This window comes from Aptenodytes patagonicus, chromosome 1, assembly GCF_965638725.1.
Source record: "Aptenodytes patagonicus chromosome 1, bAptPat1.pri.cur, whole genome shotgun sequence".
In the NCBI taxonomy this organism is placed as follows: Eukaryota; Metazoa; Chordata; class Aves; order Sphenisciformes; family Spheniscidae; genus Aptenodytes; species Aptenodytes patagonicus.
This window is the reverse complement of record NC_134949.1, coordinates 68,930,815-68,943,855: the sequence shown is the minus strand read 5'-3', so window position 1 is coordinate 68,943,855 and position 13,041 is coordinate 68,930,815. Positions and strand designations below refer to the sequence as shown.

The 13,041-nt window shown below is 50.6% G+C and overlaps 1 protein-coding gene across 1 annotated transcript in view; it reads right to left on the bottom strand.

The window, feature by feature from the left end:
• The window catches only part of B4GALNT3 (beta-1,4-N-acetyl-galactosaminyltransferase 3), a 72,158-nt gene extending 60,005 nt beyond the window's left edge, over positions 1-12,153 (bottom strand). Inside the window, exon 1 of the mRNA XM_076328598.1 lies at positions 12,006-12,153. Within this exon, the coding sequence (XP_076184713.1) occupies positions 12,006-12,153 (148 nt within the window). The remainder of the gene's footprint in view (positions 1-12,005) is intronic.
• Between the last annotated feature and the right edge of the window lie 888 nt (positions 12,154-13,041).

The following is a 13,041-nucleotide window of genomic DNA, read 5'->3' as shown; positions in this document are numbered from 1 at the left end:
CGACTATGGGGCGGCAGCAGCATTAGTGTTAGAAATCATCAGGACTTCTTCAGAGGAGCAGCAGGGATGAAGACGAGGACTCAGCAAAAAGGGAAAGGAACATGAAAGGCAGAGGCATTTATTAGTCGCAGACTAGGTGCAGGTGAGCAGCACCATACCAGCAACAGAGAAACTGCCAATGGATGAAAAGGCACTGGCAGAAGCAGCAAATTAAATTCAGGCTGAATGCTGGCGATCTTAGCTCCACTACTGGAGCAGGTGAATAACACGGACAAGTAAATACACGATTGGCTACAGCCAGTAACTATGGGGGAAAGGAAAACACCCATTACCAAAGTTAAACTCTGTCAAACCCTGGTCTCGCAAAGCGCGTCCAATTCCCTGAAGAGGCAGGAGACCAAAACAGCAGAGACAAAATTAGAATACATCTATCCAAGGATAAATAAGCTCCTGACATAGTACAACCTGGAGCAGTACAACTGTCCTTCAACTCACACACCTTACAAAGCTCTTCCTGCCCTGAGGAAGCGGCTGCAAAAGAGCTGGACTGGGAATGGCCCTGGGACTCAGCGATGGAGCTCGAGCAGCCCAGGTGCCTAGGCAGAAAGAGGTGATGAAGAAACCCCAGCCATGCTCCTCCTCCCACAAACCTGATTGCTTAGGCCCTGAAGAATTAAACACCTTTATAAAGAGGGTCTTGCCCCTGCCTGTGAGGGGAGAGGAGAATGATGGCCAATACCAAACCACTTCTGGTGCTTGAGGTGCTTGCAGCTGGTGGTCTGGCCAGCACGTGGAGACAAATCAAGCCTCAAGTTGGCAAAACCTTTTTTCACAGACCACCATTCAGGCTATGTTTGGCACTGAAGCTCTTTCTAGGACCCATATGAAACTGGATCCATGCAGAGATTTACTCGGGGCAGGAGGACAGTCCTAGAGGATATCATCACCCGAGGCTTGGGAAAAGCTAGACCTGCTGGGTTTAAGCAAAAGGGTCTACATAACCTATGTGGCAAAAAGAAAAATAAAAATTGAAAGTTGAAGTGGTTGGCAACAGTAATGCCAAGGCTGCTGTCAGGGTGCCTGTCTCAAAGTCAGCGGGAAGGGACACAATGATTCTTGGAATAGTGAATTATATCAGACAAATTATAAATGCTTGAAAAAATGTCCTTCAGAGCTAAAGCATCCTACAGGCACAGGGCTTGAGTTTTAGCTGAGAAACTGAAAAAGAAATTATGCAGGCTTAGTGTTTTGAGAATAAGCAGTAATTCAGTGATCCACAGCTGACATATCGGTTGGTTTTGCTGTACAAGCCTGTTTTACAAACTGAATACAAGCCTAAGAGAGACATGGCGATTGCAGACACTTGCTAGCACAGGCCACAAAAATGCAGGGGAACCGAGCGCAGCAACGTCATACCATTGCCTGTCTCACAGACTCATAGAATGGTTTGGGTGGGAAAGGACCTTTAAAGATCACTTAGTCCAACCCCTCTGCCACGGGCAGGGACATCTTTCACTAGATCAGGTTGCTCAAAGCCCCATCCAACGTAGCCTTGAATGTTTCCAGGGATGGAGCATCCACAGCTTCTCTGGGCAAGCTGTTCCAGTGACTCACTACCCTCATGACCAGAGGCAGTTCCCTCAGCCTGCCCTCGCGTGCCCCGGCCCCTCACCATCTAGAAGGCCCTAGGCTGGGCCCACACCCCATGCACCAGTGTCCTTCCTGGACTAGGGAGACCAGGAGGGGACAGAGGAGTCCAGATGCAGTTGCCAAAGTACCAAATAAGAGAGGAGGAAAGCATTTTTACTGTTCTTTTTCTTGTTTGATTGGTTTTTTAATTGTTTATTGCCAATCTTGAAAAGAACTCCTAATGAAGCAGCTAGAAGGAACCTTAACGCTGAAAGCCAGCACTTCTTCCTGGCAGAACTGCAGTCTCCTGCTTCTCCACAGGAACAGCTGTCCCTCTAACTTCTTTGCTTGATCTGTTGCTATTCTTTGGGCACCACCACGGAGGGTCTGGCTTCATCTTCAACCACCCATTGGGCAACCTTCTCATCCTCAGACTGAAGAAACCCCACCTCCAGGCCTCAGGGACCTCAGTTGTCCTCCGAGGGACTCCTCCTGTCGCCCTGGCGCAGCAGCCTGGCAGAAGCCAGGTTGTCTCATCCCCTTTTCTTGGGGCTCAGAGCAGAAGAGATGGCACTCCTTCAGGAGGGGTGGGGGTGGGGGATGGGAAAGAAGGGCTCACACAACCCGTGGCAATCAACAAAATAATTGTTGATGCCAGGAGATGAAAGGGGTGAGCCCGCAGGATGGCCAGGCATGGAGGCTGGGCCTCCCAGGTAATGCCGGGCACGGAGGCTGGGCCGATGGTAGGGCACTGGCCGGGTGCTCCTACAACGTCGCTGCCATGGCGTCACAGAGGGGAGCCCTGGCACGGTGTAGTGGTGCCAGGTGAGCCACGCTGGAGGTGGATCCACTTCCATCGGTGGTTCTTGATCTTCGGGTGGATCCACCTCCATGGGCTCCACACCATCAACCACATGAGCAATGGCCATCGCGACCGTACAGCTGATGGTGTCCCCCCTCTGACACTGCCTCCTCTTCCTCTGCGTCTCCTGCAACCGCCTACCTGCCTTCCCACACAAAAGCGGGCAGCCACTCACCTTGCTGCTGTGGGACCTCTTTCTTCCAATCATCCTTGGAACCCGAGGGCCTCAAAGCTCAGCAAACTGTGGGCCACTGGCCAGGGTCCCTGTATTTATAGGGCCTGGAACAGAAGGCAGCGAGGTGGCTCGTGATATCAGAAGGATACTGTGATGGCGATGCATGTAGCCAAAGATGGCTGTTCTGGGAGTTGGGGGGCTTGTGGCCTGAAAGATGCCCTACTGTGGGAGAAGGAGGAGGGTCACGGGGGCTAAGGGCCACTTTCCTGGGGATCGCTCCCCTGTGCCATTCTGCTGCCCCTGTGGCACAGGGACTGCCCTCCACCTCCCCTTGCGTGCCCTAGGCTCCAGCCCCCTCCTCATCCCATGCCCGGGGTCCCCTGGACAACATGGTGGCCACAGTGTTCCAGGAGGGTCAGGAGTCCTCAGTGACCCCCCATGGACTGGGCTCCCTCCAAGCGACTCGGCCCCCCACGCTCAACAGTGGCTGCGAGGGGACAAAGCATCCAGACATCCCGCCAGCAGCAAAAGGAGGCGCAGCCAGCCTCTGCAAGGTCTCGCAGCACTCCACAAAGTCATCTTTGATTGCCAAGTGTTGCATGGGCCCTTCTTTCCCGTCCCCCGTCCCTGCCCCTGGAGCAGTGCTATCTCCTCCGCACAGAGCCCCAAGGGAGAGGGGAGGATAGGGCCCCCTGTCCCTCGGGCTGCTGTGCCGGCACAACGCAAGGAGTCTGTTGGAGGCCACCGAGAGAGGTCGGTGGGGCCTGGAGGTGGCAGGGTTTCTTTCCGCTCCAAGGGTCACCCTTGCTCTATTCTCTAGTTTTAAGGACAAACCTTCTCACTGCTTTCCCCCCGCCCCCAATAAGAAAGGGGCGACATATGACCTGGGAAAGACTTTAATAACGTGTTCATTCTTAACGCCTTGGCTTGGGTGTTATTTTGAATTTCTAAGTAGCTGCAACTACTCCCTCCCATCACTATGAGAGTACAGACTATGGGTCAAAATTGCTGTCCACAAAATTTCCTCTGAAATAGGCATGCATTGATGTTTTCAAGACACAGCAATTTCAAAATGAGACTCCTTTTATTTACTTCTTGTGTTAGGCAGACAATTTATTTTCAAGGTACACCTCTGGAAATTATAGTTCAGTCAAGTTTGGTAGGAAAACTTATTTTTGGCAGATTGTTGGTTTATTTTGCATTTTTTATTGAAAACAAATAAAACCTTCCCAAACGGCCTGCTTACCACAAAACATGGACTGTGGCAGCTAATGCTGAGTGAGCTGCTGCAGCAGGTAATTGAGGCTATTAGTACAGGGTGGTCTGGACAGGATATTCTCAGCCCGTTATAAATTTTGTTCTGCAGCTTAGATAGGGTTAATAGCACCCAGACATGACTACTGCAATTTTACAGAAAATAACATTACAAAATATAAATAAAACTAATTTAGGAAATGAAGGATTTACGAGAAAGGCTGGAGATATCTTAACTAGGTTCAAATGAACGGCAGCACTGAGGAAGCTGTTGGAGTTGCCAACACCAAATATACAGGCCAAGTCAAACAGCCCACACTAATGACATGGAAATAAGTGGCCTCTTGAAGCAAGGCAGAAACAGATTTATTTAGAATGGCAGGAAAAGAATACACATATCATTAATGTAGATTATCCTCACTTCAAGAGAGCTCTACTAGGCAATTCTGCAGCCTAACAGATGATGATGCAGATCAAATATTTTTACTGGTAAGTGGGATATAACAGTATCTGACAATGAACTACTGTTTAGTGTGCGTGAATTTACACAATTTCAGTGAAACGCAGGCTTCCATATAAGCCTGCTAGTTCCTAGTACTCACAGTCCAGAGGGCTAGCGGAAAAGAAAGTTAAAAAGATAAAGCATGTCTGTTACGGAAAGCCCCATAGTCAAGTCTCTGATCTGTATTCAGTGTTTTTGCATTACTGAGTAGCACTGGCTGTCAACTGCTCATATTTGGCTCAACTGGAAAAGAAACCCAAGAATATTTGGACTGTCTGAAATCAACATCAAGGTCACCGAGATGGAAACCAGGAAGGAAGAAAACCCCCATGGATGAAGCAAAGGCCTGGGACTTACCATTTGCATCTCTGATGGAAAACAGTGACACAGAAAAGCAAGAATAGCCCAAGAGGCAATACTTTAGCCACATAAGGGTATCAGATAGACCTACAGTGTAAAGTAATAGGTGACAGTTTTTCCAGCTTCTAAAAACAAGGGGGATAAGAAGCCACATTGACCTCTTTTCCCCCTCAGAAAAAAAAAATCTCAAATGGGAAATAGTCACAGAATGCTGAAATAACTAAGCCTTAGGCAATAATAAAATCAGAATTAATGACCTTTTGAGAGGGGCATTGATGCTTCAGGGGGACTCACAGGTCCACCTGACAGTCTTTGGATCGTCTGAAATGATCCAACATCTCAAAGACTAATTGAATCTCATTATTCTGCGTAGCTGATTTAAATTCTTTATGATACCAACATGAATTATTTTTCTGAGGTGTCTTTGGAGAAGGCCGATTTACTTAACAGCAATGTTGCCCCAGACCATCTTAGCATCTCAAAGTGTAGGGGACTCTCTCCAGATCAGGAATATCAAAGCCTTTGTGCTTTGGTGTGGGAAAGTCTTCTCAGGAAAAAGAAGTACAGGGGAGCTCTGATCAAGATCCTGGTGTATTTTGGTTTGGCTGATTACACACACGGACTATGAATTTCTAACATCATGAAAAGCGTAAGTATCTAAGCACCAGGTTCACATCTGTTTCCACCCAAGGCATGACATGGATCTTTCTTAAATCTCACACCACATCTAAATAGGACAGCTTATTTCCTTTTCTGGAAAGCCCTTCTCAGCTATTACTGCAAGCCTGAATAAAGCAATTGAATTGAGAAGTGACTGGAAAAGGGAACATCAATGCACAGCAAGAACAAATAGGAAAGCGAAACTCAAAGTACAACAGAATATATAACCCCATCAATTCTTGAGGCTATCATTGTAAGCGCTGGAGAAAGAACCCCATCATCACTCCGTTCCCCACTGCCACGACCTACAAGGCAACCTCTGTCTTCAGGAAAGCATCCTGCCTTTTACCATATGGCAGATGTCGGTAATTCCAAACCATGAGATGAAAGACGATGTCCATCATCTCTCCCAGCGCCACTCTTCCTTTGCATCTGCCTGAACTTGCAGGCGAGAGAAGGCAGAGCCTTCATGTTACTATACCACACGCAGAAACACATCTCCAGAAGACTGTAGCATTGCTCTGCCAACCCCACAGCGTGGGAGAGCTGCACAGGAGGGCACCACTCCGTGAGATCCGAGTCATCCTAATCCAGTCTGACTCAAGACAAGAAGGTGTCGTGCAGGAATACATGCTGTGTTGGCACACCACTACACAAATCTGTCGTAGGTAACGTGTACGTAAAGGGATGGCGCAAGAGTTTATTTATAACAATAATATGTAATCTTTGCAAATGATTTGGGGATCTTCTGGGGCCAGACAAACCGTCGGCCAGGTTCCAAGAAAACAAACACTCACAACTCTCACTCAGTGCACAGAGACCCAGGCACTCGGTGCCACTCCACAAAAGGGTTCTTTAAGAGTCAAATCCCTACCTGACTTCAAGTCAAGAGGTGAAAAAAGCCAGGTTCACAAATTACCTGCAGTACGTGCCCCAGCAGCAGTGAAAGGATACACTGGCCCAGGACAAGTATGGTGTAGCTAGCACGAGGTCCAGGCATCCCCTGGCTGCTGTGTCAATGAACCTCACAACCAAGCTAGAGTACAATCCAAATTGTGCTCAGTGGCCCTGGCTTCCCCGCTGAGTCTGTGATAGCGGTCTGTGCTGTGAATATGGGCCTGGGGATGTTGACTCACTTTACATAACACCAGTGCAGAGCAAGATGTGACAGCACTTCTGATCATCCTCCAGGGAGACTGAACTGACCACCTGGAAGTGAAAAATCCGCCCCACCTGCAGTGCCCATCCTTCTCCTCGCAGCTATAGTGGCCCATGATGTGCTTTGGGGAATGGTGTTGCTTGGCATAGGTCCCTGTGAACGAAGGTCTCGCTAGTGTCTTCAAAAGCGCAGAAATATATGCAAACTTCATGGTATAGATGTTCCCCTGCTGCCAACGCTTTTCTTCAGTCAGGATGAGGTGCTTTGGGGGTGATACCTAGTTTAAGTTTTCCTCTGGGTTAACAGTTTCTACAGAGAGGAAACAGATACTTCAGCCACCACTGGAGAGCCTGACACAGTCCAATCTCTTCCCATGGGCACTCAGTAACCTTTGGTGCAATTAGCTATGCAAAAGAGCGATACTGTGCATGTACAAGCAAGTAACCTTGCGTGTGAGCGATTGCAAAAGTCAGCCCGCGTGCATGTGAATGAACCTGCATACGTAGGTGTGCTCACCCTTATGCATAGGTGCTTCTGAGGGTGCTTGGGCAGGGAGGCTAGGGAAGGAAGTCAATGCATTACATTAAATGAGCAACTTCAGCTTTCTGCCAGCTGCTTTCGTCGTACAAACACATGCACCTGCCCATCCACACCAACAGTCGGGTCAATTTTTAAGCAACTCGCGCTGCTTTGTAGTAGCCTGGATGCCTGAAGATCAGAGAGCTGACCATGGTGGGGGGGTAAGAAACCAATTTTCTGGGGAAGGAAAGGGACACTAAAGATGTACATATTGGGGAGGTGGAAGTCTTGCCATAAGGACTTTGTTATTCGCGCATGTCCATGGTTTCTCCTGAACCGCTCCTATTTCCCACTTCAGAGAGTGGGACTGCACGCTACTGCGTTAAAAAAGCGGCAGTCTGAGACACGAGAAGTGAGACAGAAACCACTTGTCACAATCCAAGATAGGAAGATTACACACTCCCAGTGTTATTTACACACAACAATAAAATGTGGAGGAACAGGGGTAGGTTGAAGCAGCTGGGAGAGACAGGTTAAAGAAGGGCCCCCTGATCCCTTGTTCCTACAAGAGGCACCTCCCAGCAATCTAATCTAATCCTGCACACCCTGCTTGTACCTGGCTCAGTGTGACGCTCACACCTGCAATAAAGGAAATTAGTGCAAGTGATTTATAGCCTCCTGAGATACCATGGTCTTTGCAGAAATAAAACAGAGTCTGCACAGCTACGGCTGGGAATGACCTCACCTCCAAGTTTCTTCAGGGATCAGGATTCACTTTTACTATGTTGACACAAGGTTTTAAAGCAAAGGGGGATCGTTGCACATCCCCCTTGCCTGCAAGCACGGCTTGCTGACGCCAGCCTTGCTCCCTCAGAGTCATACCCTTCTGCACAGGCGAGCGAGATGAGGCACTGCTGGGCACAGCAGAGAAAAACAGGTAGCAGGAGGAAGTCCCTGACCCACCAGCCTTTCCATCCAAACAGAGCATTGCAGCAGCTCTGGGAAGACGCAGTGTCTTGGGGTAGGGGTCTCCCCTGAGGAAGACCTGTCCCTGCCCTCGCCCCCTCCAGCCATGCTGCCAAGCCAACGGCATTACAGCAGTAAAGGCAGGGTGCAGGACTCGCTCTCCAGACCTGGCTGCTCTGTGCTTTACTGGTATTTTGTCCCTCCCCAACACCTCATTCACCCTTGAAATAAGAAAGCTTCCCTTGAAATAAGAAAGCTTCCCGTCTCCAGCATTCACTTGCGGGAGCAGTGTGCGCTGTCTAGCAGCTAGTAAAGATGAGAAAAACATGTCTGCTGGAGAGCCCACTCCACAGAGGTCAGTGCCTGTCAGCAGCAGGAGTAAACAGACTGTGTCCAACTCCTCAGGTTTCTTGGCAGGGAGGCAGTGTCCTTCCTGTTACAACTTGTTTTGGATGACAACAGGCCACATTTCATGTGAGGAGAGTTGTGCCCATCTTCAACTCACATCATCCTGCTTGTTTTTCTTCACTTAGCTGTAAACATGTTTAAGATTCCTATAAATACCTATTGGGCAACAGACCAGCCAAATATGCTCAAATTAAAAAAAAAACAAAAAAAAAAAACAAGAAAAAGAAAAAGGCAAGCCCCACAACAACAGCAGGAACAGAAACACCCTCCTGCCCATGAGAGACAACAGTCCTGCCAATAAAGCTCCCTGTGAAGAGTATGTAGGAATACCTCGATGCAGTCACATCACAAGACAAAAATGATGTTTTTTGACCAGACTGACTGCTCATTTCAGCATCACCTTCAAAGGAAAGCTATCACTCATGAGAGCCCATACTATTATCCATCCCTGTCCAGCCCATCCCAAACCTCCCTGACAGCTAGAAAAGGGCCCAGATCAACTCAGGCACACATGAATCCCAACCCATAGGGTATACTGAGCACGAATTCTGCACCTCAGGCTGGTCCCTCAACCTTTAACGTTTACAGCAAAATGAACCTCACGGCCAGAGCCTCTCCCAGCGTATGGCGATGCAGTGCCATGGAAGCCAAAGGGTACCAATGATTACAGATTATTCTCCTAGGCCCTTTATTCTCTTTCTTCCAAACTTACTTATTTGCTTAACTCTGTTGCATAGCAGAGCTGCATATACATCAAGTGAGGACAGTCAGGGCCTCAATTTTTAAGCATCACTTACTCAAATGGCCACACCCAGGCCATCTGACATTTCCTTCCTCCACCACACTGATCTGGTGAGGGAAGAGGAGGAAAGGAGCATAAAGCTGGGGAGGATCCACCATGCCTGAGGACTTGCTCTAAGACGCTGACCCGGGAGCAGGGGTGGCATAGGGGCATCACAGTGGCTTGTGCTCCATCCCACGCGTGGCTAAGAAGAAGGGGAATTATTTTCCGTGACTCCTTACAGGCTGGCAAGAAGAGGGCTCACCTCGCTGGAAAGAGAAAACATACTTGGCTTTCCATACACAGGCTGTTCTGCAATGCCTTTTAGGGAGGCAAGAAGAAACTCTGTTACAGACATAGGAGATGGAAACAGCCATCTCCCGTAGATCTCCTTGCAAGCCCAGCAGCTCTTCAGCTTTCTGGCCCCATGGAGGGAGCCTCCTAGCCTTTTGCCCAGAAAAATTACCCAATAAACAGCCTTTGTATTTTATCATTAATAACTGGGGAGGCTGTTGCATCAGATAAGTTGAGGTGGTAGCTCTTGGTTGGTCCCAGGTGTGACTTACAGTAGGGTTCCCACCTGGGACACGCGACAGAAAACAATGCAGAAACGAGAGGGGAAAAATATTAATTGCTCTGAGAGTCACTCCCTCCTACACCAGCTCCCTGGGATCCCTGGAAAGAGTCACCACACAGACTCACAAACGCAGCCGCCCCAGTCCCCAGAGAAGAAAACATTATTTAGTTTTAACAGCCAAAAGAAAACAAATACTATTTGTCTTTCACACCGACTTCTGATTTCTCTTAAAACAAAGGAGGCTTTTAGAGGTACTGGGGCAAGAGGAAGGGTGGGGAGGGTCACAGATTAACCTTCCTCCTGTGAGCAGGTTCGAAGATCCTGGCCACAAGGCCGGGAAAACATGACGCCAAGTACCCAGTGCGCCCACAGAGCTTCGGCTCTCTGGGCACAGCTGCTCTCCCTCCATGATGCTGCAGAGCCACGAGGAGCTGCCTGCCGGAGGGTTTCACCATCCCACCCTTTCCAGCAGCGTTTAAATGCCTTCCGCACGCAATGAGCAGCAACATCTCTGGTGGATTTAGGAGAATCCGGACTTTTATATAATTGAACTTTAATATAACATAATTATTTTCCTCGTCTTCTGTTTTAGTTGGTAGTGACCGTAGTCATGTCACTGTTTCCAGTTTTCAGTCTTAAAACAGAATGACTTTTATAACAGAGATGTAAAAATAACCCTGCCTAAAAGCAAAAAGGAAGAACCCAATTCATAAGAGAAGTTGTTTGCGCCTGCACATCGCTTCTGACCTCACGCTCTCTGCCTGTTTCTCCCATTGCATTGCTGGCAGCGAAAGGACCGTCAGCTGTACGGCTCCAAACACCCGACTCGGCCCCTCTCTCCTTATAACCACTGTTTTAAATACCTCTGAGTGGTTTGATTTCTCCCTTGCTGCACCACACAAGTCCTCTACATACCTCTACAGTCTTCTCTAAGGATCTTTGCGGGGTATTGGCAAAGTGGCGTACAGTAAGAGGCTTAGCTGGATTGCATGAAAGATGTAATGCAAAGTAGACTCGTCGTGCAACCCATCTTCTCATGTCCCAACTAATTCCACCAGGCATAAAAAGCAGATTATAACTAGAGGATTTAGCCTAGCCAAAGAAATCAGATCTCTTACGCTGTTGGAACAATAAATATGTGGGTTTAGCCTTAATGTCACATATAATACAGAACAAATGGACAAGCTGAAGTCCTGTAATGGACTTAGTGGGAGTAGCCATTCATGGAGCTCCTTGCACAGCCACAATCTAAAGCTTTAAGACTGAAACCAAGCCTGACTCATGGGAGTAAGAATCAGGGGGTTTATAATGTGTAATGAAGGGACCAAGACGCTGAAAAGTATTAATAGTTAAATGTTCATGTGTATTTGAAAAACTACTATCAAATTAGATTGGCACCAAGCACTGATATTATTTTAAGAACAGCAGCAACAACGCCATAGGCTTTTACAAAACCTTGGGCCAGTCAAAACTTTCTTGTAACCGTAAAAAAGAAGAGAAGCATGAAAACCCACGTGACACTGATAGAAATAACTGTTTTCGTCTACTTCAGAAAAAGAGAAGCTAACTGCACTTAGTATCAGCCCTGCTGTACTCCTAAAAGTTTGCACAAAATGAACCCATTGCTAGGCAAGCGGTGCGCATCTCCAGGGTATGCATTCCCTCCTCCTTTGCGTACGCTTCCTCTCTCATCAAAGCGATATTCAAAGCATCTTTGCTGCCTTCCAGGTTAGCACCAGAGCACCGCGAACAAGAGACACCTCAAAGCCGTGTCTCCGGGCTCTGCAGTTCCAGCAAGGTCACGTTTTGACAGGTCTCCTGACAGAGAGGAGGGCGAGAGCCGACAGGCCAAAGGCAGAAAAGTGAAAACCCCCAACGCCCATCTCCTTCCCGGGGGACAAAACCCACCTCCGCCCCCGACGGCTCCCCGGGAAGCGGCTCGCCGCTCGCCGGCAGCGCTCCGCCGCCCGCCGCTGCAGCGGGCTGCGCTCACCCCCTCTTCCCCGGCCGGCCTGGAAACGGGGGCACTGCACCGGGCTCCCGAGCGGGACGGAGCGCCCGGGGCAGCCCGGGACCGCGCCGGGCTGCGAGGGGCGGGGCGGGACCCCCCCGCCCTGCCTTCCCCTCCCCTGGCGCCCCGCGGGGTAACTCACTGCGGTCCGGGGAAGCCCCGCCGCCGGCCGCCGCCACCAGCTCCAGGTAAGCGGCCCAGAGCCCCAGGGCCAGCGCGCCCAGGGCCAGCAGCAGCCGCAGCAGCCGCCGTCGCCGCCGCCGCAGCCGCGCCAGCAGCCGGCCCCGCATGGCGCCGCTCAGGGCGCCCGGCCGCCGCCCCAGGGCATGCTCCCGCCGCCGCGCCGCGCCGCGCCGCACCGGCACGGCACGGGACGGCGCCGCTGCCTCGGACCCCCCTCCTCCGCGGGGCGGGCCCAGGTGCGGAGCGGCGCCGCGCCCCCGCGGGGGCAGCTCCCAGCCGGGCTCTGCCACCGCCCCCCGCACCTGCCTCCGCCCCGCGGGGGCCGAGCAGGGGGCTCTGCCGCGGCGGCGGCGCTGCCCCCGCCGTCGTCCCCCTAGCCGCTCTAGGGGCTGGCGGGCGCCGGGACCGGAGCCGTCCCCGCCCGCGCCGCGGGGGTCCCGCGGGATCAGCGCTGCCAGAGGTCTCCGCTCCAGAGGTCTCCGCTCCTACCGAGGCCACGGGAAAGCTGCTTCAGTGGCGGAGGAGGCGGGCACGCTCCCCCGGCTCCAAATCCTCCTCAAAGCCGGTTTTCGTGCCGGTAAGGAGCGTTGGTGGATCCCTCTGGTGAGAGGACGGGAGATGAGAACTCCTCTGCCCGGAGGAGGGTGATTCAAATTCACACAGTTACACACAGCTGAATCCATTTTAAAGTGTCTTTCACCTGGTGCAACAAGTGTATTTACTTCAAAGTGCTTTGCTCAGTCAGGAGAAACAGGGCTCATGAAGTCTCCAAACCGGCTTTCTGAAGCAGCTGACTAGATGCGTTGTTACGCTGTCCAGACTCACCAGAGGGAGGACGCTGGAGGCCCGCATGAAGACCAGGACCTTTCTTGGCTGTGCTTAGTGTTTCATTTCACATCTCAAGCATGCTTTTGAAGTGACTCTCCCAGCTGCCCCCCCCCCCCCCCCCCCCCCATGCTGTTGGTTTGGGTCACATCGCCAAGCGCTCTCAGGGG